This window comes from Aspergillus bombycis, assembly GCF_001792695.1.
Source record: "Aspergillus bombycis strain NRRL26010 chromosome Unknown contig00009, whole genome shotgun sequence".
Taxonomy (NCBI): Eukaryota; Fungi; Ascomycota; class Eurotiomycetes; order Eurotiales; family Aspergillaceae; genus Aspergillus; species Aspergillus bombycis.
In genome coordinates, this window is record NW_019170011.1 from 405,656 (window position 1) to 432,254 (window position 26,599).

The window sequence follows — 26,599 nt, forward strand, 5'->3', positions numbered from 1 at the left end:
GGAAGACAAAATGACTATATCAAAAACTCAATTGGAATGCTTCATTCGACGATCACCCGACGTAAGAATATATAGATCGTAATATATCACCAATAGGAGCAGTCTCTTGCGCCATAGCATGGCAAGTGAAGCCTGTGTCTTCTATCTTTGCATTATTTGATCTTGGGCCTATGTCATAGGAGACGTAGGAAATGTGGGATTGTAGTCCCTGAATAAGTAGGACGTAGTCCGAGCTACTAGTAGTATCATCTTACAGGGCAGGAAATGAGCCACTGAGTAATCCACGGGTCTGGGCTCCACAAGCCTCTAAAAGCGGCGGCAGGTAATATAGCAAAGCCTGGAGCTATTGATCTACTAGTGCCAATACAGTAATCATTTGGCCCCCACCTGTTCAGCATATCAAATTGCAAACCAGCACTAATGCACCGCTAAGCAACCAGGGTCTCTCGAATTAGGGCACCCCTCGATCATATAAAGTGGATAGGACCCAGTTTGACCGACCGAAAATCTTTCCCCTTCTTGTTCATGTCGCTCCTTCCGAAATCCTGCAAAGCCATACACTTTTCATTCGTTTCTATTGATCCAATTTGAACATCCATCCGACAATGCATACCCAACCCCTACTCTCCTTTGCCCTTGTGGCTTTTACCTCTTCAGCCGTCCTAGCTGACGAGGTGGCCACTCTTTTCCTGCCCGAAATGTATTCAGACAATCTCGTTGGAAAGGTTATCGGAACTGTATAGGATCCCAGCCGTATTCATACCACCACCAGACATGGATTGAACTAAAACGTACAGGACGGTCCCCTAACTACATACGTGATCAACTGCAACCCGAAGCCTGCGAATCAAGGTTTTGGTGAGATCGGAGATTGTGACATCTCATCGCAAGGTTTCACCGTCACCGGTGGCCCATCGACCATGCATGCTGTGTTTGATTACCCCCATTAGTATGTTTCTATTCCCGGCTACTGGGAGCATCATGACAGGTTGCTTACCCAGAACAGCACCCTGACAGAGGAATGCTCTCTCATTTCCTCCACGTCCCTCTCCTGCGCCATGACTATGGAATATGGCTCCTCGACCGATGTAGAGTCCGGCGGTACCGTCGGCCCAGCCAGTGACTTCTACCAAACCGTGACCATCACCGGCACTGAATCAGTTTCCGGATTCGCTTCCGCACAGAACACTCCCAGTGACGCTCATGCTCCTGCCACCACTACTGGCAACACCACTGGGACCACGTCCGCCACTCCCACTGTTACTGGGTCGAGCAGTGGACAGCAGAAGGCCGCAGCGAATACCGCATCCTCGACACCAGAGGCTAGCCAGAGTACCAATGCGGCTCCGGCAATTATCACGGGCAACGCTAAGTGGGCTGCTGGTGGCGCTGCAGCTATGGTTGCGATCGCTATGGCATAAGAGTAGGTCGCCATGCAACACGGCGTGCTGTATTAATAAGCCCTACGTTCGTTTCATATGCATACTATCCTGATAGATCGTGTTGCCCACATAAGCCTCCTCGGCTATTGATGTCTTCTACACTGATCAACACCTTATGCTCCACATATGTATTTTGATATAATACACTGTATACATTTCAGGTAGCTCTTCCGCATAAACTTGTATCCCCAGCGAGATATACAACGTCCTGCCGGTCAGTATATGCAGCAAAATGCTACGATTTACAAAGAGGGCTATGCGATGACGATGCATACAATATTTATCATTGCCTTGTTTGGAGAGGGAATGCATGACTGTCACCACCTTTTAGAGCCACCGAAAGGGACTATATTCACTCTAAAAGCTCGCCTGTGGATTCGGGGGTTGATACTCCGATATATAATTGTAGTATTAATATTCGAACCAATTCGGAAATTGAACTATGTATGATGGTAGCTGGTGCAGCCATGTTTATTTCGTTTCTGGCTCGGGTGGCTAGATAAGCCAGACGCTTGCGTCTTGCTTTCTGGTAAAGATCACCATCACGGAGAAGAATTTGATTACATATATTTGGTTGTCCATAGTCATCTTAACGATTGCAAAATGCGGTTCCATCGAGGTCGGCCGCTCGGCCGATCGGCCGATCGGTATATCAATTCTTTTTAAATCAGGTCTCAAACTCCCACTACGCATGGGATTCCAAGGCCCTGTGCAGTCAATCTACCTTGCTTTGCAATCTACCAAGTTTCTTGCTGTGGTTGAGAAAAACATGGTGTCGAACAATGAATTCGGCGCACTTCAGCTAGAGTCGGACCTGAGCAAAGGGCTCATCGCATGGGATAGTCAAAGCGACACGCACAATCCCAGGTGAGTATCCACCATGATTAAAAGCATAGCAGAGCGACAAGGCTGGCTAGAATCATCTAGTGGAAACTTCGACTCATCATTAACAGGAACTTCTCCCCCGCAAAGAAATGGACTACGATGCTCTTACTCAGCGCCATGATAGCACTCAGGTTTGCTATTCCCCTCCACAAGATTCACATAACGCGAAGGCTAAGAGATTCTGCCAAAGCTTCCTCACATCTACTATTGTCTCGCCGGCAGCATCTCACATTACATCTGAGTTTCACGTTGAATCAGCGATCCTTTCCTCACTGATTACTACTATATATGTACTCGCCTACATGGTATGTTTGTGTGCACGCGAAGCCAAAAATATCTTTCAAATGATTTGCTGACAGCTTGAATCTCAGTTTGGCCCGCTTATACTATCTCCTCTCAGCGAGCTGTACGGCCGTCGTTTGATACTTAACTGCGCCAACGCCGTCTTCACTCTTTCCCATATCGGCTGTGCGCTAGCACCAAACGCTGGAACATTCCTTGCATTCCGCATAATATCTGGCCTTGCAGGGTCAGTAAGTTTATCAGTTGGGGGAGGAATAGTTCCGGACCTTTTCGACGTTCATGAGCGCGGTACGCCTAACGCACTAGTCACGACGGGGTCATTGTTTGGACCTGTATTAGGGCCTCTTTTCGGAGGAATAATCACACAACGAGCCGGTTGGCGATGGATATTTTGGGTGCTTCTCATCGCTTGCGCAGTTGTGGCAATTGCAATGGCGGCCTTCACACCAGAAACTAATGCAGCCGTGATTATCCGTCACAAGGCATTGAGATTACAAAAGGAAACCGGCAGACAAGATCTTCAGAGCGCCTACGATTCCGAGAAAGCATCCACCAGTCTCAACAATCCTTGGCTCCTACTAGCTCGTGCCATTTCCCGCCCTTGGAAAATGCTCTTCCATTCCCCGCTGTTGGTCATCCTTTGCACCATGGTAGGCCTGATCTCAGGTCTACTCTATACCCTCCTTACCACCACCTCTACATTCTTTCAAGAATTTTACGGGTGGTCCCTCGAGACCGCCGGCCTTGCGTATATGGGCCTCGGCCTTGGCAGCCTGGTCGGTCTGATTGTATTTGCGAAGACTTCCGATCTTCTCGCCGTCCGTCTCACCAAGGCGAACAACAATATCTTTCAGCCCGAGATGCGCATAGTGACGGCGTTCCTCCCGGCGCTATTCATCCCGGTGAGCTTCTTCTGGTACGGCTGGTCTACGCAAGCCCAGACGCATTGGATTGTTCCGTTGATCGGTCTAGTACCCTTTGGCTTCGCCCAGGTGGGAATCAATGCAACTGCTCAGGCGTATGTAATTGACGCGTCTGGACCCTTTGCGGCATCTTCAATGGCTTGCGTCACATCCGTGCGCTGTCTTTTTGGTGCGTTCCTGCCACTGGCTGGGCCTAGTCTTTACGGTCATCTCGGCCTAGGATGGGGGAACTCTCTGTTAGGCTTTGTTAGCTTGATTATGCCTGTCTTGACGATTATCATATATCAGTTTGGTCGGAGACTTAGGGAGAGGTATCCGTTGCATACAGAATAGGAATAGACCGATTTGCGTTTTCATATCCCTTTAGTTGAATGTAGAGGACTGTCTTCGCGAAATCCACAATTAAATTTTATACGCATATAGTGAATAGGCTGCTCTCTACACATCAATCAAGCAATATTTGAATTTCTGCTGCTGAGATAGTTCTTATCCCATACTACTCAATCTTCACATTAGGGCACCGCTCTATGGGCCATGCCGTTTCCGGTTAGCTCTTCGCCGGATTCCGCTGACTAAACGACAGCCTCGATCTTGTTCAGTAAACCGTCGAAGAGTCACGGACGATATACATATTTGTGTAGTTTTAGAGCCGCATTAGGCAGTATTATAAACTATGAGCGATCGCACTGCCTTAGGTCGTCACGGCCGCCCGACTTGTGAGCCATGCCGCCAGCGGAAGGTCCGTTGCAACAGGAAGACGCCGTGCTCGCACTGCTCCCGCCTACAGCTCTCGTGCGTCTACGAAACACGGCGAAGGCGTGGGCCTACCAGGGCACCATCCAGGGCCTCGCCACGACCGTCTTTTTCGAGAACACCGCCTGCTCACGAGCATGAGGTTCCTAATGAGACAAATCAGCTACCTACCAATCAAGATATCTTGGACAGGCTTACAAAAGTCGAGGGGCTTCTTTCCAATCTCATGGCTTCGCTCGATCATGGTAAAGCTTCCACTGACCCCATTGGGAATGATCAAGATGCACCGGGTCCGGTTCTAGTGCCTCCCGTGCAACCCCCTCAAGAAGCTACGTTGGGCGAGGGGGTGAAGGGTAGCTACGTTGACAACTCAGTGTTCGTCAGGCTGTTCCTGGACGTAGGTTCGACCCCTGTTTCTATATTCCACTGACCCTAATGTGGCCAGGATATGTCTCGACAAAGTTCTGGAAATACCAAGCCACCAAACAGCTCGTTAAACCTTCCAACTCATGGTCCATCCATGCAGTATGGGGTAGTTGCCACCGACGTCTTCGGGTATCAAGTTGATGATATCTCCATACCTTCGCCAACGTACGGAAAGTTATGGTCTCTTTACAAACAGAATTTCGATTCCCTGGTGAAACTCTTGCACATACCCACCATACAACCAGTTATATTGCATGCCTCCGCCAATCCCCACGAGGCAGACGATGCAACAATGACCCTGGTATACGCTGTTGCGTTCGCAGCTACGGTAACCGTGCCAAGGGCAAAGGCAATGGAGCAGCTCGGGTTTGAAAAGACAACCCTCCTACGCCATCTCATGCAACAAATGGATGGCGCATTGATGAGGGCACAATTCCTGTTACGCCCAAATACACGGGCCCTGACGGCTCTTGTCATCTATTTGGTATCTCCCCTCCATCCCCGCCTTTTGTTACCATGCCCTAATGATTATAGACGGCACTGAGGACACACGACGCAACACGAACAATTTGGATACTGACCGGTCTTGCCATGCGCATTGCCGAGTCGCTTGGAGTCCATGTAAACGGCACCCGTCTAGGTCTGGATCCTTTCGAGACCGAGATAAGACGTCGGCTGTGGTGGCATCTAACCGCTCTCGATGCCACGGCGCCCGAAAGCCACGGGTTCGATTCAACGACCGTGGACCGTAACCACACATGTCTGCTACCAACCAACATCAACGACATCGACATTTCTCCACAGATGACGGAGCCACCCATCGGGAAGGACCAGTGGACTGAGATGTCATTTTCCATCATGAACCTGGACCTGTGCCGCAGCTTAAGGCGCGTCATTGCTACAACCACGCAGAACGATGCCGGGACTAGAGTTGACACAATACATGAAACCGAGCGTAAGGTGGAGCAACAATGGCTGCAACTCGCGGATATGACGAATCCAATATGTCGTGCTGCAGATGCTCTGCTGCGCATATCTGTCTTGAAGACGCGTTTCATCATGACGCTTCAAGCCTGGCTTTCGACTACAAGGAGTGCAGATGGCAGATACCATCACCTCCCTCAGTCAGCCTTTACGACTGCTATCAAATTACTCGAAGACGGATATCTACTTCAGTCAGGGAAACTATTCGAAAGTTTTGCATGGTTTTTCCAGCAACAACCGCAATTGTACGCTTTGTTCCTCGTGCTACGCACGCTGCACGCCTCCCCCGGCCGAGCTGAAGCGGATAGGGCATGGGTTGCGGTAGATAATTATTTTACTTGCCTCATTGACTTTGAAGAGGCATCCGAGATGAAGGGCAGGACGAGCTGCGTTTGGACAGTTCTCGGTCCATTGCGTGATAAGGCCAGAGAGTCGTGTGCGCAGATGAGTCGCAAAGCGCAAGGCCTGGTAGCAGCGGAAGCATCGTCGGCGCCATCCCCTGCCAACTTGACACAGACAGGCCTTTCCGATGAATCTGGTCAGCCCCTCCCAACCGCCGAGGCTAATATGCCGTTGTCACCATTCCATTCCGCACTCGATCCTTCGGCTTTGGATGACATGCTCATGTGGCAGGATTTCTCGGGTTGGTTCAATCTTGATGCAAGACTTTTATAATCAATCAAGTAATGCCGGGAAGGTTCAAGAACAAGCATGGCTTGTTAGTATCCAAACAGCTATATGTGTCCTCTCTTCCCAGTACTCTGAAATTTGAAGGCATCTGGCCGCATGACGTAAAAATAAGCACTAAATCGTGGAGACCCGCTCGGGATCAAGGCTAGTCTAAAGCTTATGATATGGGGCCATGGTAAAAGACAAGTGTCCTAACACAGAGTAGTAATTCCTGGATTCTACAATGGTTTGCTTAGCATAGCATGGATTCTGTGCTCCATTGCAGCATGTGCAATGTAATGAATACACTCCCCCAGAGCCAGTTTGCCTTTTGACACATCGCACAATCTCCATTATCGACGTATAATGAGAGGCTAAGAGCGTGGGACAGGGTCTTAGACCCTGTTACTGTCTACTAGTACAGTCGAGTGGGTATCATGGGTCGATATCAGTCAAGGTGTATGTACTGCTAAGCCTCGCCCTTTGCCTATTTGGGAACACCCATAGCACCCTGCAGATCATGCACCATGTACACTAAGAGCGCGAACTTGTAGGACATTCTATCTGTTAGTAGTAGTGCAAGTTTCTTTTTGTATTATTGCCTTGTGTCGCTATGTAGTTCCAGACACACTCCTCGGAGTACCAGGGTTATCATTTCCAGAATTCATCTGCCTAGTCCTCAATCCATAATTATGTTACTTCTATTACTCGCTCGTGACATGGAATCCTTGTTCACTAGATCCAATAGAGGGAACCAGCCATTAGCCAATAAGTAGATGCTACGTACACATAATTTACCTACCACCTGTGACGTGCTCCCTTGCCTGCGTCCATACTACCAACATTTCTGCATATATATACAAGCCCCATCACAAACCGCTACCTCTCCTTTCTATACCCATACACCTCATCCCCTCAATCAGGCACGTCTGGTACTTCCCCAATCCCTGATACCTCCAGAATACTAATCCCATCCCAAATAGACGAAGAGAACACCCCACCATGAAGCTCTCTCTCAACCTTCTCCTGATCATCGGGTCAGCCGCCATCAGTCATGCCACGCTGGTCCCGGTTCCAGGCGCCACCGAAGAACTTTGTGGACGCCTCGGAGTCATGTATTACGACCCTGATAATCTTCCCCAGGGCATGGAGGTCCACGAGATACGCAAGTGCGCTGGCCATCCCTTGGGTCGCGAGAACTATTGGGGCTGGGCGGATTACTTGCCGAGGTGGTTTCCTTAGGTATTATCCCTTGGGGTCGATGTGTTCTTAGGGATGGGGCTAGCATATGTGGTTTTGAATGCAGGAGGCCGTGATAGTTTCGATGTGCCTGTTCTCGTGTGGGGTAGCTCCGGTGGCTTGGGTTGGTGGCTATCGTTGATATATTGAAGGCCTTTGGGAATGGGTATTGGGTAGGATTGTGGGATTAAATCCGTGGATTATTGAGCTCATGAGTGTGGTGTCATAAGATATCCAAGTAGTACTGGTCGCTCATTTATGTGCATTCTTGGCTCTTAGCAACAGCAAAACATAACACATCATTGCTTATTAGTTAGTATGGCTAGGAAAAGGTCGTTAATCATCATGGAGCACACGCCTCCCGAGCCACCCCTACTCAGTCGGTCTCCTTCCCCACACAACATGGAATTTGCCATAGATATGTACCCTTGGATCCCTCAGTTCCTTTCGCACAGAAGCCAGGAAAACCGCCACCTCCACTGGAGACCAGCCGAGGACCCTAGTGCAGAGTGCAAGAGCATAAGACTCGAGACTCATAATCATGACCTCGCGATGGAACCGACCGGCTTCTTTCAATCGCTTTTCTTTGGCCCAGGGACCCATTGGGAACTATGTATACCAGGTTAACATTCGATGAACCAAGGGCGTAGTAGATAACAGAAGAAATATCAAACAAGATAGAATACGATGTGGGACCTACTTTGTAAATCTTCTCCTTGACATCCGTAAACCCCGCGTCTATCATCTTTTTCTGATGTTCTGCCGCCACATTCATCGGTCGGTTAAACTTCGTGCTCGCGTCAATCAGCAATCGGAAGAACTCGCCCAGTGAGGGCGCCAGGTGAAGTGTATCGTCGTCGGAGAAATGCTCCATCTCAAAGTCGGACAGTTCCAGCCATCCGCCGGGCTGCATATGCGCATAGGCTTGACGCAACAGTTTCGGCCAGTCGGCGATCGAACCGCCAAGGTCGCATGCGCGGATGAAGTCGAAGTAGTTTCGTTTGAAGGTCCATTGGGCTTCGACGTCGTCGACGAAGAATTCGAGGTTCGGAGGGACCCAGGCGGGTTGGATGGGGCTGAGGTCGGTACCGATTACTCGGGCGTTGGGGTATGTGTCTGCGAAGTCGATGGCCCAGATACCTTTGATTATTTGGTCAGGGATGAGTGGGCAGATTCCGGGGAATGAATAACGGAGGCGTTTTTAGAAATGCAGGTCATACCTGTGCCGGTGCCAATGTCGAAAACGTGCTCGACATCCTCTGGGATCGGGGCGTGGAAGAGATCTCCACTGAAATGCAGGTTGCGAACGTGGTGTAATAAGTCCTCGCGGTCTTGTTCTTGTTCGTCGTTTGGCAGCACACACTGCCCTTCGCGGTAGGAGTGGTATCGACGGCCGTTCTCGTACTTGTAGTTCTTCACCTCGGAGAGAAGGGACGTGGCGTAGCTTGGGCTACCGGTGCTGCCGAGCGCGGAATCTGTCAGTGAGGGATCCTCCTCCTCTTCCTCGACTTCTAACACCGGAAGGGTGTCCTCGGTTCGCTGAATATTGCGTTCAGGGGGTGCTGAGTCTGTGTTCGCGGCGGGCGGCTGTTCGGCCATCTTGGTGAGTGAGGCCGTTGGTTTCTGTGGACTTGAGGAATTCGCCTGGGTATGGCCTAAGGGCTACATGTTGGTGTAGGCTCCTTAGGGGGGGGGGAAGGTAGTCTCCGTCCGCCAACACTCTTGTCTTTGATGACTAGACGAGATAGGTATGGGATGATGCCGATCTGGCGAACGAACTTGGCTAGCATAACGGTGAACTTTGCCTATCTGGGTCAAGGGCACAGGGGTGCACCTGGAACTACGGCCATAATTAAACGTACTTTCAAAGGAAACCCTTCTCTTGGCAACTTGCATAGCACTAAAACATGGATTTTACCTTCCATGGTAAGCGGGATCTCGGGGTTTGCTGTCAGGCATGCACCCGTCAAGGTTTGACAGGATCCCGCTGTCATATACTCCTCGCTAGTAATCGCATTCATTGACCAGAATGAGCCAGACTGCCTCGAACTGGGTAGTCCGAGCGTCGCACGGAGAATGAAGGCAACTATGCAGGAAGTCCAGCCTGGTCACTGACATGGACCTTGCCGCTTGCGTCGCCCATATTGAACATGGCTGGAAAGAGGCTAGTTTACCCGCGGCCCGGGCAGCCGGGCTTGGCAGTTCATCACTGGCACCACGTGGACAGAAGGGGAACTTGCTGGAATTGGTTGGACATGCCAGGCCTCAGGCCGGCCACAAGTGCCAGTCAGGTGACCGGTCCGTCCCATTCCCCGCTCTGCATGCAAATGCCGCCAGTATCTCTTGCATTGGGATAGGTAGTAATGGCTTCTTCCATGTTTCAATTGGTTTACCTTCGATACGGGCTGCCCATTGAGCGAAGATCACATCAGGATCAGCCGTCCTTCGACAAAGTTGATGGTCATGGATAAGTCTTGTTATACTTGTCGCCGCAGGCGCATCGAATGCGAAATGTCTGAGCCACCTTGCAAGAAATGCAAAAAGGCCGGACTAGATTGTTTTCAAAAACGGCCTTTCCGGTGGGTCGAAGGTGCAGCCTTTCGGGGTAAGAAAGCTTCTTCGGCCAAGGGTGCTTCCACGAAGCTCCGTCTAGGCTCACTAGGAGAGGAGCATCTTTGCGGCGGGGATATAACCAACTCTGAGTCGATTGCTGTTGCTAGCACTGTGGGGCATGGTAAGGATTTCAACCTTCTTCAGAATATAGATCTTGTTGAGGCCCATTGGGGGAAGCATGGGAATGGAGAGCTACTGCCAGCGATATATATATTTTTTCACTAATGATGCCAATATGATAATGCAGGGAGCCTTGATTCTTTGATTCCTAATGTACCAGTAAATCCGGATGACCCCTACGCTTCAGGCGTAGACCAGGTTTCTAAGTACTATCTATACTATTGTAAGCATGCTATTATTCTTCCTGCTAGAGCCCATCCTGAGTAAGCTTTAACACCATATGCAGACAGCAAATGCGTGTGCAAGCTGTTCGTTATGTACGACAGCAAGAGGAACCCTCTAAGATGTCTAATACCCGCTGCATTGAATAACTCCGTCTTATTAACGTCCATTGTCGCGCTCTCAGCACGTCATATGGCCAATGGAGACCAATCATTCTATGAGCTTGGAACATCAACCTTTCCCACGTTGAATGACGCGCAGCAAAATGCTCTTTGGTTCAAATGCAAAGCTATACAAGAACTATCACATGCTTTGAACGAGGGAACACCATCCAAACAAGATACGATAATTGCCAGTGCATTTCTATTGATCTTTCTGGATCTCTTGGAATCTGGAAGCGACAAGTGGAACCTTCATTTAGAAGGCGCCAAGAGATTGATTACTCAACTTCAACCCTCCATGGCATCACAGACAGGCATTGAGCAGAACCTTGGGGAAACTGTTGAGGGGATACGTAATTTTATCATGAGACAGATCTACTTGTATGTGGGCCGGTGAATAATCTCGGGGTTCATAGGTGTTCTTGCTGACCACCCTCACAATCAGAATCGACACACTCGGGGCAACATACACACGTCCCCGGCTATTGTCCAGCACGCCCTCCCTACAGCAGTCGACAACACCCCTGCAGATGAGTCTGGATCAGTCCTATCTAGGATGTCCAGAGCTTCTGTTGGATGCTCTGCGATCTTTTTCAATTTGTAGAGACATGCTCGCAGGCTCAAATCTCCTCGATAGGGCCAGCCTGGAATCATATATTGAGAACGTCAGCATAGTACTTGACCTAACACAGAATTTTGATTGTCAGGCCTGGGTATCAGGTCTACCACAACTACATACTCATTCAACACATGACACTGGTATGCTGCCGACATTGGCAGAGGCATATAAAGCCGGCACCCTCATATACGGCATACGCGTTCGGGATGCTATTACCGGAAGTACGACACCCACCAATGACTTGGTATGTGGATTGATTGCTACAATTGAGGCCTTGAAGTGCGACGAGGCCCTCTTCAAATGTATACTCTGGCCTATGTTTGTTGCAGGTTTAGAGTCCCGACAGCAAGACCAACGGGACTTTGTCATTAGTTGTCTGGAGAAATTCTGGTTCGAGACGAAATGTATCAACGTGGTTAATGCTGCGAATATTTTGAGAAGGTTCTGGAAGATGGATGATACCCAACCGGCATTGTCCTCGCAGTGGATATTCAATGTCGGGCAACTGGGACGTGATTGGCTTCTTATATAGAGGGAAGTGTTACCCAAACTAATGGAACAGACCAAGGAAGACTGTACATACATGTGATGTTTGAGCCTCGTAGCCCCAGGACTTTATTATCATGTTCGGTAACCCTGACAGAGGTCACTGCTGATCATACGATTAGTTTGACGCCGAAAGCCTGCACACTGTCTCTCGTCTTAAGGACTTCCTAAAAAGGGTATAATATTTCGTGGGGCAATCTATCACGGAGATATCTCGGCGGAGCCACGGGTTTGGCTGAATAAACTGAACTGGCAGCAGACATTTCTGTGTCTGCAGTATCAGCGTCACATTTATCATGATATGAAAGCGAGACTGGAGAAAGGCTTGGTGTGATGATTGGTGCCCACAATAGCCCCACACATATTTACTGCCCTTTTTGGAAACAACTGCCCCACTGGGGTTGATGTATGTCATGCATCTCGCAACCTCATTATCCGGTTCTTCAGGTCATGGCTGAAGATGAGTTATCACTAGATGTTTATAAATACCACCTATACCCCTCTGTATCTCTCAATCTTCATGCAAGCAAGTGTCTTCTCAGTGACCTTCTAACCTCATTCGCTGTCCCTAGCTTCCACGCCTCTTGAACCTCTTTTCACCATGTCATCCACCAGGGCAACTCAAGTAGAAGAATACGGCTGGACAGCTGTGTCCTGCGACCCTCGGCAGCGAGCTGCTACAAGACCACTCAGCAAGCCTCCCGTTCCCCAGTTAGTCAAAGATACACCTCTTCCCGATACCACTCTTGTCAAAGGTGCCATGGAATACGTCAAGGCAGAGCTACCCGCCCACACCTTCAACCACAGCATGCGTGTCTACTATTACGGTACGAATGTTTCTCTGCCTCAAACACCAAATACTTCTGCCTACTTATCTATATTCCCAGGCCTTGCAATCGCCAGACAACACTTCCCGGAATGGAAATTCAGCGACGAAACCTGGCTCCTCACCTGCCTCTTCCACGACATCGGCACCATTGATAAATACACCCAGGACGTCTTCATGTCCTTCGACATCTACGGTGGAATCGTCGCGTTGAACATTCTCAAAGAGAAGGGTGCCCCGGCACCGCAAGCTGAGAGTGTCGCAGAAGCCGTCATCCGTCATCAGGATCCGGTCAAAGTTGGGGCTATTCATTCGATCGGCTTGCTCATTCAGCTTTCAACGCAGTTTGGTGAGTCCATTGGCTATCCTATAGTAGGTCTATTCCCTAATTTCTGACATTTACCTAGACAACCTTGGCGCCCACAAGGAGTATGTCCACCCTGATACGGTGGACGATGTGAATAAGCATTATCCCCGTCGTCAGTGGTCGAAATGCTTTTCGAGTAAGTTGAGGGAGGAAGTCGGCCTCAAGCCTTGGTGCCATACTACTGCAGAGGGAGAAGGCTTTCCTGTTGGGATTGAAAATAACACTTTGATGGAGCCTTATGATGGACGGTTTTGATCGAACTATGAGCACAGATGCCGGGGAAGGTTTAGTCTGGTTAGTAAATAGATCGTTATGCTAATATACTCTCAGTAATGCATTAATATACCATGGATGTTGCAGAATGTGCCACCTTTCTGTTATTGAATATTTCGAAGGCCGCCAGACCTTGCTGAATCAGCAAGCACATTTGCACTGTGCTAAAGTTTGCTTGTCATTTCTTATTGATGCCTATGGCAAATGGAATGACTACTCTGCTTCGGCCCATCAAAGCTCATCATGTGTACCTGCATATTCTGGCGACAAGCTAGACATTAACAACCCGTTTCATAGCTACGCTAAGGCATACTGGGCTCTGCACTTTGATAAAAGTGTACCAGATGACCATTCGAAGTGGTTGTTAAAGAGAATCTCGGGCTCATCAAAAGAAAGTAGCCCATACTTTCGATGTTGGGCTAAAGTTCTGTCTGGCAAGGGAACTGAATATTGTCCAATATCTAGTGGAGGATGCACATGCTGATGTCAACCTACAGTTCCGGTTTGCACCTTTCAACACCGCACTTAGCGCGGCTATTTTATCTGGTTCAGAGGATATTGTCAAATTCTTGGTGGAGGAAGGTAATCCAAATATAAACTTTCAGTTCACCTTGCAGAAGACCCAAGGCTTTGGCAATGCACTTGACTGTGCTATAGGACGGTCTCAAACAGGCATTTTGGCATATCTGGTATCCCATAAAACAGCAAATGCAAACATCAGGTATTTACAAGAGCCGTATGCCAGTCCATTAAATCGTACAGTCTGCGAAGGAGATATAGAGTGTTCGGATTTTGCTTTTGGCCGGGGTGTCAGCAGACTTTAGATGGAATAACGGATGACTTTTAAGAGTCTCAAAGTCCAATTTAAGTTGTCCAAGCCCTAAGCCTGAGAATCTTGCGGTACCTTTTATGTCAAAAAAGGTGATGACTGATATGCCACGAAAGGCGGTGGTTGATATTCTACGCAAGGTGGACCCTAATCAGTAGGATGATGAAACTGTAGAACGAATACCTCGGGGGCTTTGGGAGTTGAAGTGACCACCACCGCTACCGATATAACTATTCGCGAGTTTCACAATGCAGATTATTGCATACAGCATAAGATTATGAAATAAAATTGCGTGAATCGTCACTGCCACACTTTTTTCCGTGCCTATTTGTCATTAGCCCGGGGAGGATTAAGAACATGTATCGCTATGCACCATAGCAAAGATCAAAGCAAATTGTTATTAGCCCGCTGCATGGACTACAGGATAGCCTCGTCTATGGAGATAGGGAAGCACAGCTCACGATCGACAGCCTATAGATCTCAAGTATGCAGGGTGTCAATCTTAGATGTCCATATGGGCATCCTTTTATGACCTGGCCAGGCTTACAGCATGTCCAGCGCTCCATCCAATTATGCCACCTGTCAGTCAGGTGTACGTCCCACCCACTGTTTGCCGAAAGTCAATCGAAAGTACAGTGTACTACGTAGTAGAATCGGGCAATGTGTACCACGGTTTGAGTCAAGGGATGGGTACGGTACAGCTTCTTAACTGGAGCGTAATCGGACTGCCTGATCAGCAAAAGTCTTGGCTCCGCAACTAGCTAATAAATTCTTGGGTCAGTGGGCTGACTTCAAAACGAGGCTCTTCATTAAATCTGTGAGTTCAAATCTCGGCCTGTGTCGACCTCGCCTCAAGTTTCCAACATCGGTAACTTAAATCGAGCTGTTGAGCCAATTGAGCAACTCAATAGTATTCAACCTTTGAAAATCCCAAGTCTAGACCCCTCTATATACCGCTGATCATGTTGGGCTTAAGCGCATCGGAACTTAGAACAATCTGGCCAAAAACAATACGTTATATATCAATATACCCAATCCCATCCCTCCATCTATTCCCATCGCGTGCACTCACACTCACACACTACTAAAGCCCCCCATCACTATACCTCTTCACAATCATCAAAATGCCAACCGGATCCTGTCTCTGCCAAACGGTCAAATACGAGTATGATGTGGAACCCGTCTTAAAGGTAGCTATCAGTCCCAATGCTCCCTTTCATAATGACCACCCATCAGCTACACAAAGATAGTCAAAGCTCACTTTAAAATTTTTTTTTTAGGCTGTCTGCCACTGCCTAACCTGCCGCAAGCTCAGCAGTGGCAGCTCGGCGAACCTATTGATTCCCGGAAGCCATTTCCGAATCACATCTGGTACCCCCAAAACTTACTCCATGATCCATGAGAGCGGGATGCACTTGACGACACATTTCTGTGAGAACTGTGGAAGCTTGCTATACAAGACGGGCGATCGCGAGGAGTTCAAAGGATCGGTCATTGTTTTGGCTGGGACGTTGGATGATGCGGAAGTTTTTGAGAAGGCGAAGCCGGACGCGGAGCTTTTTGTTAAGCATCGGGTGGGATGGTGGCCTGGCTTGGACTTTGCGAAGCAGATGAATAATTTTGACTAGGGATAACGATGGTCACTGCTAGTAGGAGCTGTGTTTGTGTCTTTTTGTTCTTTACTTTTCTTGAAATATGGTTCCTGCTCGTGTGTGGAGGCGATCTTGTTTTCCTTGTTGGCACTTCCTGTACGCCATGGTTTGTTCTTTATGGGTGTGGATAATCGGCCCAATGGAGTTTAGCTTTATCATGGTCTGTTGCGAAGTACTTTGAGCTGCTGGTCAGATTTGAGATAGCAAAAGTGTTAAGCCAATTCACTTGGTATGGGAGTTGTGTCTTTGTTTGACCTAGAAGCGTCACTCAGAGTAAAATCCACAAACCAACCTATATAATTTATAATGCACAGATAGCAGCTCCACGGTAACGGTTCCATACCTTTTCGCCAAAGAGTAAGGTATAGTTTCCAACATACTACACTTTATGGCATATCCAGATCCAGTTGAAATATCCTTGCAGCTCTGCAGAGGAAAGCATTCACCAGCCCTAATGGAGCAACTCTACCATGATTCGTGGACAATCTTGACTCCAAGGGTAAAGATGGTCGGCTCCACTAATGTTCCAGGATAAGGCATTGATGACCCACGCGAGATATCAAAGTACAACCGTCTTGACATTCACATGAGAGCTACAAGTATCGTTCCAGTCGAAGATTATGACAGCACTGCATAATTTCCCTTTCGGCTATCTAAGCAAGACAGGACCTTTGGTTCCTCACCTATGCCGAGGACTGAAGAGTGCTAACAGTGTATCCAAGATGCTTTTTTGTAAGAAGGGTCATTTCGCCCTTTTTGGCGGGGCGTACTAGAGGGAGATGTTCTGGGAATACGAGTACGCCTGACACCTTTTGTGCAAGAAGATAGATCACCTTAAGTGCCTCTGGTTTCCAACCACGTCATATTAGAACCGTGGCTTATGTGGCAAAGCCGCAGCAAATCGTGTTCTCGCCAGCCAGTTGTCCCACGATCGACGGTCGTCCATGGATGCTCATCCGCTAGTCCCGAGTTGGAAAGCTCGTATTCCTGCCGTCCAATAAGGTCCCGCCAGAGGAAAGCTTATGATAAGCGAGTACGACCAGGGCGCGCAGCATCGATACAACCATCTATATAAACCTGGGCAGAGATACAGCTGTTGATCAGTGAGGCTATTCTCATTTTCATCTTCTTTCTATGTATCTTCATCTGCAATCAAACTAATCCCATACCATCTCACTCAGTGTCACAAGTCCAGACATGGATTCCAAACACGAATCCAAAGAATATGCCACCAGCATCCACAGCGTTGCTTCCACCGCCAGCACACTACTGGACACATCACAGGCCAACTTCCTCCAAGGCAAGCGATTTCATATCGAAGCAAAGGGTATTCGCGCACTCCGCCCGCCCATGCCCATGAGACAGAATGAGATCCCGATATACACCGCCGACGGTACCCTAGCATATACAGCCACCAAAGACAAGGCCTTGTCGAGTCACACCATCCTCGCATCACCCAAACACGGTGACCTCTTCTCCATTGACTTCAAGCCAGGAGGTTGTCCCTGGATCCGGTTCTTACATTCCATAGAAGGGGACGTCATTCCGCCGATTGCCTTGCAGGGAAAATTGACCACGCGGACCATGTCATTTACGCCCCTGGATGGGGGATGCAGATGGGAATGGAAGTACTCGACAATCACCTCGCCAGATGGAGGTAAACTCAAGGCCCTCTGCTTGGGGAAGATCGATGGAACGGAATATGCAAAGGTCACCCGGATCGCCTATCTTCTCCGGAGTCCCGATACGCGTGCGACAGGTTCGTCTGGCTGTTCCGCTGGAAATGGTGGTCAACTGGTTATTGATCCTGGTGCCGACCTGAGCATGGTCGAGGAGGCTCTAGTCATCGCAACGTGCTTGGTCATGTTGCGTAGGGAAAGAGATCGTCGCAGATTTATTCAGGCCATGGTTATTGGGGGTATGGGCAGTTAAGATGGCTTTCGCTTTGCTGTACTACAAGCATTCATTTTCTGTTCTTAGAGGTTTTTGAGCCTCCTATGCTGATCATGAACCATGCTATTCTTCATTTACTGTATGTCCCAATAAAGTCAAAATAAGACCCTTTCATATTAGTCCTACAGGACACACTCCAGGGAACCCGAAAACAAAGCCTTGCCTTTCAACTCAAGATAAGCGACTTCATCAATCATATCTTATTCACCTGCTTCGCCGTTGTAACCTAAGACATCCAGCGCCTGTATATGGCCCAACTAAGCAGCACACCAAGTATCCAGCTCCATGACTCCACTGTCTTAAGCATTAGCATCTCAACCAGGGCATGGAAACAGGATGAACTTGCCCTCATCTGATTCACGCAGTATAGAAGGAAATTATCCGCTGTGGTTACGGGCAATTATTCTTGACCTACTCCAAATACAAGGTCAGGGATATCTTGCCCGTTTGGCAACTGCAACCCCTATTATTTGGCCATTAGACAACTCAATCTGTCAGAAATCAGGCAATCTTACCCGCTCAGCAACTGGCTGCTTCAGCTTCAAACCCTGTTTGATTCTTAATTAGGATTCTTGGTTTCTTTTAATGAGCCCAAGCAGGACTTACCCGCTCAGCAGTTGGCTGCTTCAGCTTTAAACCCTGTTTAACTTTAATTGGGATTCCCCTCAACAAGTCTAAGCAAGGCTTACCCGTTCATCAATCGGGCCTTGAGCATAAGTCTCTGTCTTTTCATTTGTATATCAATACCCAAGTTGGTGAGAAATAAGAATCATATAGTCTCACCCGCTCCACAACTGGCTTCTTATCCAAGATACCCTATTTAACTTTAGTTAAGATTCCTCTCAACGAGTCCAAGCAAGACTTACCCGTTCTTCGATCGGGGTTTTGGGCAATGGTGAGCCCTTTTCGTTCTCCTATTAGCACACATCCAAAAGTATAAGGCACAATGCGTGTCATACCCGCTCCTGGATCGAGCTGTCCGGAACAGGAGCTGCCATGACGGCTCCGGCGAAGAGCGCAACCAAAATCGCAGAGAACTTCATGTTTAATGGCGGGATGTGTCCGGTAAGATCAGGTTAAGGTGCTGATAAGTGCAGTGTGAGAAGAGATTGATTGTGAGCTTTAGATGAGTGCGTGTTGGTCGTCAATCAAGGTGGAAGGTTTGTCTTTATACCAGCCTCGCTGTACAGTTCAAAGGTCGCCTCCCACCAGATCACGGACAATGTATTGCGTGATGTGGGGCATGTACACAGCAGTAGATCACGAGCGGTGAGTACCCTCAGCTTGACTTTGGCAAGCCCTGTTCAATGGGTGAAGGTAGATCTGAGTATTGATTCGACAATACCCGTGGCATTTGCCCTATTCGAATGATGTTATTGAAATCCATGTATACATGAGACTCGTCAAGCGAGGGACAAACGGTCATCTGATGTGGCTATGTAGGTTTTGTAATGAATGATGTCGCTGTTCGACTGGCGTGATTGGGTCTTCTTGCTAATGATCTACCTTCTCACATTCCAGTATGCTAAGCTTCTGAGAAGTTAGCGGATCACCGCCCTTTCTGGAGTGCACTTTTCTTCCTCACTTGGGAGAACACATACACGCTAGTAGTAGTAAGCTCAGACATCCGGCTGATTGGGCAAGGCAATCGCTGCATGGTGCAAGCTTAACTAGTATTCGGGAGTTGTTGCCATGTCAGGAAACTGGCTCCTATTATGTTAACTACATTCGATTTAATTGATCACTACTATTCTTCCGTTAACCAGATCGCCGAGTCCATAGTGTAGTATAGCAACAGCCCACTGACAGGTCATAATGGCGTGCAAAGGTGGTCCTATCATCCCATGTCGAGTAGAAAGTACTTGACCGCTAGTTGCGGGCACCAAAAGACCACCCCCGGCTACCTGCATGAGAAACATGGACGATCACCTCCCACTGCATGATCTAGGACTTCTCACTACTCTAGCTCGTTCCTGCAACCAATAGACTTGCCTGGTGCTCAAAGCCCGATCCGACTATCTTTGAAGCCCTAAAAGCCTTGCATTTGGGACGCCACCATTAAGCCAGGGGCTAACGTACTGATCGCCCAAGAAACATATCCAAGACCGATCAGCCCTGATCGAGGTAATCGCCTCTAATAACGCCCAAGAAAACACGATTCTCCAGAATCTACCCAAACCCAACCTTCACCACCCACCTTGCTATCAGAATTCAAACCCCAGTCCACCAACATGCCAATATTCTTTAAACGCATGAAAGAATACACCTACGAGAAACTAAACAGCAATGAACCTCCAAAGCCCTCAAAAACAACCTTCAACTGGCAGCTCGGCATCCCATGGGCCCTCTCCGCAATCCTAGCCCTCTTCTCCGGCTACCTGCTATTCCACCAACCAGCAACGCACGGGGCGTACAAAACCGACTTCCCAGACGCGCAACCATCCGTCTCCTACGAAGAGCGCATTTTCACGGGAAAGTTCTTCTACAATGACGAAACACAGAAGATAGAACGAGAAGTTGATCCCACCAGGCCTCAATATGCGGGTCCGCCTAGCCCAGAGATAGACGCTGCGTGGGCTGAATTGCTTCGCGGTATTTATTCCTTTTCCTGCCCCGCCAACGATGTATACATTCATTCAGCCACCGGCATACTAACAGAATCTCATAATGAATAGGAGAATTCCCCGCGATCACCGAAGAAGAGGCAGCGCCCTTCCAACCTGGGATCGAAAAGTTCCCGGACACAGGCAATTACCACTTCGAGTAGGTTCCACTCCAACAACACACCCAGCTATTCTATCCGAGGCTAGTCTAAATGACCAAACGCTAGATTGGACGTCTTCCACTCCCTCCACTGCTTAAACTATATCCGCATGAACCTGGATAAAGATTACTACTCCGCTCACCTTGAAAAACACGATGGGATTCTGCGGAATGCGCCCCATATGCCGGATAACTGGGGTCAGGCCCATCTACATCATTGTCTGGATCAGGTTGTGCAGTCTGTGGTTTGTCATGCGGACTTATCGCCGGTGCCCATGTACGGGTGGGAGGGGGTGCCAGTCTTCTTGGGCGTCGGGCAGACGCATACGTGCCGGAAGTGGGAGCCTATACGGGAGTGGCTTGATGCGAGGAATGAGGTTTCGAAGCCGCTTGAGGAGGATTAGATGGATGGGTGTAGTTTTGGGAAGTTCGGGAGGAGGGGGGGGGGGGACTTACTGTTGCTTTGTATATAGGGGTATGAATTGTTGCAACAGGGCATAGAATTGGTTACAACTGAGTTGGGACACTCTTGATCTGTCATGACAAAAGGCATTGATACCACACAACAACCCAGACCTGATTATATCCCAGAGTCGATTCATTCGGAAATTGGGCACAAGCGTTTAACTTACTGATCTCCACCACACATCAAAACTTTAGGCATAAAATCAGTGGCTTCAACTGCCCGAAACCCGACATCAAAGCGACAAATGGTTTGGATCCCCATGACTGGCTCTACGCGAACCCGGAAAACTGCCGCACTTTCATACAATGCACCGTCAATCCAGACCGTGTGACAGGAACCCCAGTGGTGATACCCTGTCCTGCTGGCCTTGAATGGAACGATAAAACGAAAGTCTGTGACTGGCCATCAACTTCGACCTGTGGCAATGCAATCGAAATTCTAGAGGATGTGGCAAAAGAAGCTTTGCCTCCATCCGGCGGAGCGATCAACTCTTCCTTCAGCTGCTCTGACGCTTGGGTGTCCCAGGGCTGCATAGGGGCCACTTGTGCCGGTATTGAATGCATTTATGCGAACCCAGCCAACTCGAAATCCTATATCCAGTGCACCGATGGGATTGCCTACACGGTGCAATGCAAGAGCGGAGAATACAGTTGATGCAATTATGGCCTGTGAGAACCTGGAGGAATAAATATCAGACCGTGTGAGGCAAAGCATGCCAGTCATTATACGCACTAAAGCTCGGTCACTTCACCCATACCAAATAAACTTACAGCTACTCCTTTGCTCTGGGCTGGTTGGCCTCCGGGGTTAAATAGTTCTTATAATGGCCAGCGACCAGGATCTACTTAATGGCGTGTATCAGGAATATATCCTTGCGCTATCCTCAGGCCAAAAGCTGTGGTGCCGAGACTTCTGTATTTTGACTGGTCAACTCATAGTATAGCCAATTTAGGATTGATATACTTCCAGCACAGACTGATATTCAATCAAATGGCAAGACCGAGCAATCTGTTTATTTGTTTTTATGCAGTTGCAGACAGCAACATTCAAATTTTACCTCAGAGGCAGGACATACTCCTCAGTACACATCTAAGCTAAATATGGATAGCTTGCCAATCAACTGTGGGATGTTTTCCGATAGTTTTGAGAAATGGATAGGTGCAGGCCAGTACAGCCGTTGACTCCGCCGACAAAGAGTAGAATGCCCGGTGAATAGATGGTGAGTGGTCGGTCAGAACTTCAGCTAATCTACATTTAAAACTGACCCCAATCATAGCCTACAAGCCACATGCCAGCAAGCTGTGGAGACCTGAGGCCAACTGATGAATAACATAGTAATACAGTTTCTTAGAAGAACACGATGGGTATGTCCTACTGTTATATAATGATGTTTTAGGATACCGTATTTGCACAAACTAGAGTTGGCGCACAATCTCAGAACTCCAACCTCTGGGAATAAGCTGCAGCGCGCTGGTTAAGCTGTGCTGCCCGCTCCTCGGCCGAGACATACCGGGTCCCATTTGGAAGAATTGAGGCTAGCTCAGACAGTGCCACCACCTGGACATCAATAGTAACGGAGTCGCCAGACGACGAAGAGGTGTCTAGCCCTTGCCAGCGCACCATGATAGTACCCTCGTGGAGCCCGGTCGTGTTAACCCAATTATAGACGCCAGGATCCGTCAGAGACACTACAAACGTGTACGTCCCATTGGCATTGGCGACGGCCTGGTTGCTATTCAGACTAACCAGGCTACTACCGGGATCAACGGTGATCATCCAGGGATTTGTCACCGGAAAGACAAAGTAATCCGCCGGGCCAGGGGTGAGGGTGGCCACGAGGGCTTCCTCGTCGGTGAGGTCGAAATGGCCAAAGGAGCTCGCTTGGCTGGTCAGAGTGCCGAGGGAGCTGGACTGACTCGGGGCTGAGAGTGTGTTCACCGCGTTTATCATCGTCTTCAGCCCGAGCGCTCCAACGCCGTAAGTCACAACGGATTCCTGTAGATTCCATATCGCATCGGAGATAATCTTCGCGTTGGTGATGGCATCATGGCCGGTGGTGTCACTCACGGCTTGCACCGTGATGTTGTCCGGCGTTTCGGAGTCCCAATCGCCTAGGTTGTTGCGAATCAACAGTTGCACGGCCGAGGAAGTAGATTGGATGTGGTTTGTCTGGCCATCGGCAGCCGAGCTATTGATGGTGATGGTATACGACCCATCACTGTCGACTATCAGATCGCTGCCCGCCAAGTAACCCACGGTGTTCTGGGAATTGGGGTCGCTAATCAATGAGAAGCTCACGTCGGTGGGACCGACTGAATGGCGGTAGCCTGTCACAACATAATCGACGTCGTCGTCGATGGGAATGGTGCGGTAGATGCAGTCGGGGTTATCGTAAGAATATCGTCCGCCGGGAACATCCAGTCCGAACCAAGTACGCGGGCCAGAATCGACCCAGTAGACCTTGGGGTGGTATGGATCGTTGTTCACGGCCTTTTGAACGGCGCTGAAGACTAGTTCCTCAATGGCTGCATCCAGGCTAGAAGCCGCCTCGTCACTAATCACAATACCGTGAGCTGTCTGATAGGCTACCTTGGCCTCAGCCTTGAGGACCGTGAACGGGTAATCTTGATAGATCTGAATTGCACGAGCATCAAGCTCCTGCTGGTCGGATGTAGCTAGGGGATTCCCAGTTGTTGTCTCTGGTGCGGCTCTTACACTCCAGGCTGCACTGGTCAGTGCAACCGCAGCGATAGCCAGTCCTTGAGGGACAGGAAAGAGTTTCATAATGTACAGTTGATGTCAAAGATGCGAGAAGTGATCGAGAATCTTGCAAGACATTAGAAGAGGCGCGCGGTCACATTCGAAAGCAGCTGAAGTGCTCGCTTATATACTGCACGCTAGGAAGCCATGTCGCTAGCCAATTTTCTTGCGCGATTTGTATTTTGACATCCAGTACGGCATTCTACACCCGGGCATAACTTAGGGAGCCTTCGGAATCAGTAAATTAAACGCTTCATCTTGCAGAATCAGGGGACGCGAGCCAATCTTTACCATACTCGCCCAAGCTAGCAATGTTGCCATAACCACTCGTGAAGAGGTGATCGCTTAAGGTCCAAGGGACACCCGATGTGAGAGAGTCACATCGAACTAAAGCAATGGCAGCTTTTAGCCTCCTTGACCCCGCCCCGGCACGGGTTCAGGGCGAGTTTTCCGAGGCTACTGGTGACATTCAATGCACAACATTTCCTAGCAGGCCCATATGTGAGTCTGCAGGACTGTGAACTCTCCTAAGCTATGCGCTTGGGGGTAACGGATTGCATCCTAGCATATCTGTCCGGACTTCGCCATTAAAGTCATTCCATATTTCAAGCCGGTCGTCTCTTCAAGAGATCAGCAGCACGAGGGTTGCGCAACGGCCACCCATTATGACGATCACTCACATTTACATAACTTTTCTGGGCCTTTCATAAATTGGCTGCATAAAAGTGAGGAATCACGATCTCAAAACCACCTATTGCTAATTTGCTATTTACTCCGTACACATGCCCTGGTATCTGTGTCTATTAATCAAGTTTAAACGCACACGAATCAGCCCTACTTACAGGGAGTGGGTGTCCACAGGCCTGCCCAGTATAACAGATAATCAGACCGCCGCAAGCTCTATTATTATCAAGTGGATTACGGGCGCCAAAAGGTGTTCTAGTACTAGTTTTTAGATCTTTTTTCTTGTATAATTATCATCTTAGGTGTTCTACATCATTTCCACCAAGAGAGCATTTGAAGTACTTTTCTTTAAGGTTGCACTCTATATATATTGTCCAAAGCATTTAGGGACGTGGGTGTAGTTTGTAGAGAGGCATAGAACTACCAGTATACACACCACCATATCGATGAACTGGTTTTCAGGAAGACAAACATGAGCCTCTTCTTCGAGGTATGGCACTTGGAAGCAAAACATTGTTGTTATAGATTACAAGGTAGAACTATATACCCTTCCCATCCATAGCTTTCCAACTCAGTGTTCTCAATATACAAGAAAAGCTACCCAAGCGCTCCTTCTTTATCAAGGCTCAAATACAACCCCACTCCGTAAAATGGCAGAGAATAAAGCGTAGATAGTCTATACAATTCTAACCTCATATACACTATAATACAATCGGAGCAGTGAGTCCCATAGACCAACATCATACATCACAGACCCCCAAACATGAGAGCAGTGATTCCACCCCCAAGAGCAGAAGAAGCAAGAAACCCCAAACGCCCGAAAAATGCCGCTCTATCCCAAACAAAAACGCCCACCCAGAATTATGTTGACTCTATACACACAGCCTCAGTCACTTACTCCTCGCTCGGCATCCTCATATAAGCATCGATGGCCGCACTAAACGCCGCAAAACCCGCACAACCAGCCGCAGCAGCCTGAGGACCCGCCTTCGCACCGAGAATACCACCCGTGATACAGCCCGAGATCACACTGTTCGTGAGGTCGTTCTTGGCGCGCAGTCCCTCGACGCAGCACTCCGTGCCCGAGTACAATGCACCGACGATACCGAAGTTCTTGGCCGACGACCAGGAGCGGGAGCCCATGTCTTTGAAACCGCGGCGGACTTGTTCGCGCCAGGGGAGGTCCATAATGGCTTTTCCTTGGGGAGTGAAGGTTGAGTCGTAGGACATCTGATCCATATTCTCATTAGCATTTCCTTGCGGGGAATTGGGTATTGGGGTAAGGGTGGCACATACACTAGCCATAAACAACCCAAACACACCACCAAGACCGAATCCCATCGTACCCGAAATAACAGTCTTCACGGGACACGATTCCATCGCCGCGTGCATCTGTTCTCGTTAGTGTATTCTGTCCCTCCCTCTCGCTGCATTTGTATTTCCCGCATCCAAGCTTGACACAGGTCGCAAGGTAGATTGACTAACCGCTTTCACCATTGCCTGTTCCTGCTCGCTCATGCCCTGCATTCCAGCGCCGGGCAGTCCGACTCCTGCAGTTGCGCCTGCAGGAGCCATGCCGGAAGTCATTCCTGGGATGTTCATTTTGAAGTTATGTGGTTGTGTTGTTCCGGGGAGGAGTGGTGGAATTTCCAGATTGATGGGCGGTGCGAGGATTAGATGGTTGCTCCGGAACGTAGGCAGAAGGTATCAAAGCTAACAAAGGAGTGTGTAGCTCGAAGGAGTCTGGAGGTGAAACTGCGATCCCCGGACTTTTTGCGGAGATGAGATGGCGACTCGCAAATTTATTTACGGCGGTCCGAACTGACCCCTTGTGCAATATAGTCACGTGATGCACATACTATCCTTGGTACTTAATAGTGTATTCATGGTTTCTACGTTGGATCCATCGAACGTGTTCTGTCAAATTTATCCATAGGAGATTTTATTGTATTGGCCCGTGATCTACTTCTGACAGGTATTTGTATAAAAACATCCCTTCTGTTCGTCAAAGAAGTTGTACAAGAAAGTAACCAAATGTGGTGAAAGAGAGACAAGAATGAAAAATGAAAGGAACGTCAGTAACAGAACGCTGGTCGTAAAAGGCATTGGGATCAATCATAA

At 48.8% G+C, this 26,599-nt stretch overlaps 10 protein-coding genes across 10 annotated transcripts; 7 read left to right on the plus strand and 3 right to left on the minus strand.

Annotated features, from left to right (window-relative positions):
- Positions 1–1,058: 1,058 nt before the first annotated feature.
- Positions 1,059–1,421, plus strand: ABOM_003609 (uncharacterized protein; the record flags this gene model as incomplete). Its single annotated transcript, XM_022530739.1, has 1 exon — positions 1,059–1,421. One exon carries the CDS (start codon positions 1,059–1,061, stop codon positions 1,419–1,421), a length of 363 nt encoding a protein of 120 aa, XP_022393098.1.
- A 712-nt stretch (positions 1,422–2,133) lies between these two features.
- ABOM_003610 (MFS transporter/fungal specific transcription factor domain-containing protein) lies at positions 2,134–6,391 on the plus strand (the record flags this gene model as incomplete). The annotated part of the gene is made up of 8 exons (XM_022530740.1): positions 2,134–2,309; positions 2,396–2,458; positions 2,518–2,632; positions 2,699–3,799; positions 4,249–4,448; positions 4,499–4,703; positions 4,752–5,216; positions 5,267–6,391. 8 exons carry the CDS (start codon positions 2,134–2,136, stop codon positions 6,389–6,391), a joined length of 3,450 nt encoding a protein of 1,149 aa, XP_022393056.1.
- Positions 6,392–7,996: 1,605 nt separating this feature from the next.
- On the minus strand, positions 7,997–9,223 carry ABOM_003611 (class I SAM-dependent methyltransferase; the record flags this gene model as incomplete). The annotated part of the gene is made up of 3 exons (XM_022530741.1): positions 7,997–8,233; positions 8,325–8,764; positions 8,845–9,223. 3 exons carry the CDS (start codon positions 9,221–9,223, stop codon positions 7,997–7,999), a joined length of 1,056 nt encoding a protein of 351 aa, XP_022393055.1.
- A 912-nt stretch (positions 9,224–10,135) lies between these two features.
- On the plus strand, positions 10,136–11,891 carry ABOM_003612 (uncharacterized protein; the record flags this gene model as incomplete). The annotated part of the gene is made up of 4 exons (XM_022530742.1): positions 10,136–10,358; positions 10,485–10,580; positions 10,644–11,121; positions 11,186–11,891. The coding sequence occupies 4 exons, from the start codon at positions 10,136–10,138 to the stop codon at positions 11,889–11,891; spliced, it is 1,503 nt and encodes a 500-aa protein (XP_022393054.1).
- A 615-nt stretch (positions 11,892–12,506) lies between these two features.
- Positions 12,507–13,353, plus strand: ABOM_003613 (cyanamide hydratase; the record flags this gene model as incomplete). Its single annotated transcript, XM_022530743.1, has 3 exons — positions 12,507–12,732; positions 12,793–13,080; positions 13,139–13,353. 3 exons carry the CDS (start codon positions 12,507–12,509, stop codon positions 13,351–13,353), a joined length of 729 nt encoding a protein of 242 aa, XP_022393053.1.
- A 1,971-nt stretch (positions 13,354–15,324) lies between these two features.
- ABOM_003614 (GFA family protein) lies at positions 15,325–15,828 on the plus strand (the record flags this gene model as incomplete). The annotated part of the gene is made up of 2 exons (XM_022530744.1): positions 15,325–15,390; positions 15,511–15,828. 2 exons carry the CDS (start codon positions 15,325–15,327, stop codon positions 15,826–15,828), a joined length of 384 nt encoding a protein of 127 aa, XP_022393060.1.
- A 1,221-nt stretch (positions 15,829–17,049) lies between these two features.
- Positions 17,050–17,784, plus strand: ABOM_003615 (uncharacterized protein; the record flags this gene model as incomplete). Its single annotated transcript, XM_022530745.1, has 1 exon — positions 17,050–17,784. The coding sequence occupies one exon, from the start codon at positions 17,050–17,052 to the stop codon at positions 17,782–17,784; it is 735 nt and encodes a 244-aa protein (XP_022393059.1).
- A 2,252-nt stretch (positions 17,785–20,036) lies between these two features.
- Positions 20,037–20,972, plus strand: ABOM_003616 (oxidase ustYa family protein; the record flags this gene model as incomplete). Its single annotated transcript, XM_022530746.1, has 3 exons — positions 20,037–20,397; positions 20,481–20,568; positions 20,636–20,972. The coding sequence occupies 3 exons, from the start codon at positions 20,037–20,039 to the stop codon at positions 20,970–20,972; spliced, it is 786 nt and encodes a 261-aa protein (XP_022393058.1).
- A 1,496-nt stretch (positions 20,973–22,468) lies between these two features.
- Positions 22,469–23,818, minus strand: ABOM_003617 (uncharacterized protein; the record flags this gene model as incomplete). The annotated part of the gene is made up of 1 exon (XM_022530747.1): positions 22,469–23,818. One exon carries the CDS (start codon positions 23,816–23,818, stop codon positions 22,469–22,471), a length of 1,350 nt encoding a protein of 449 aa, XP_022393057.1.
- A 1,554-nt stretch (positions 23,819–25,372) lies between these two features.
- ABOM_003618 (translocation channel protein TIM22) lies at positions 25,373–26,080 on the minus strand (the record flags this gene model as incomplete). The annotated part of the gene is made up of 3 exons (XM_022530748.1): positions 25,373–25,708; positions 25,775–25,870; positions 25,964–26,080. The coding sequence occupies 3 exons, from the start codon at positions 26,078–26,080 to the stop codon at positions 25,373–25,375; spliced, it is 549 nt and encodes a 182-aa protein (XP_022393052.1).
- Between the last annotated feature and the right edge of the window lie 519 nt (positions 26,081–26,599).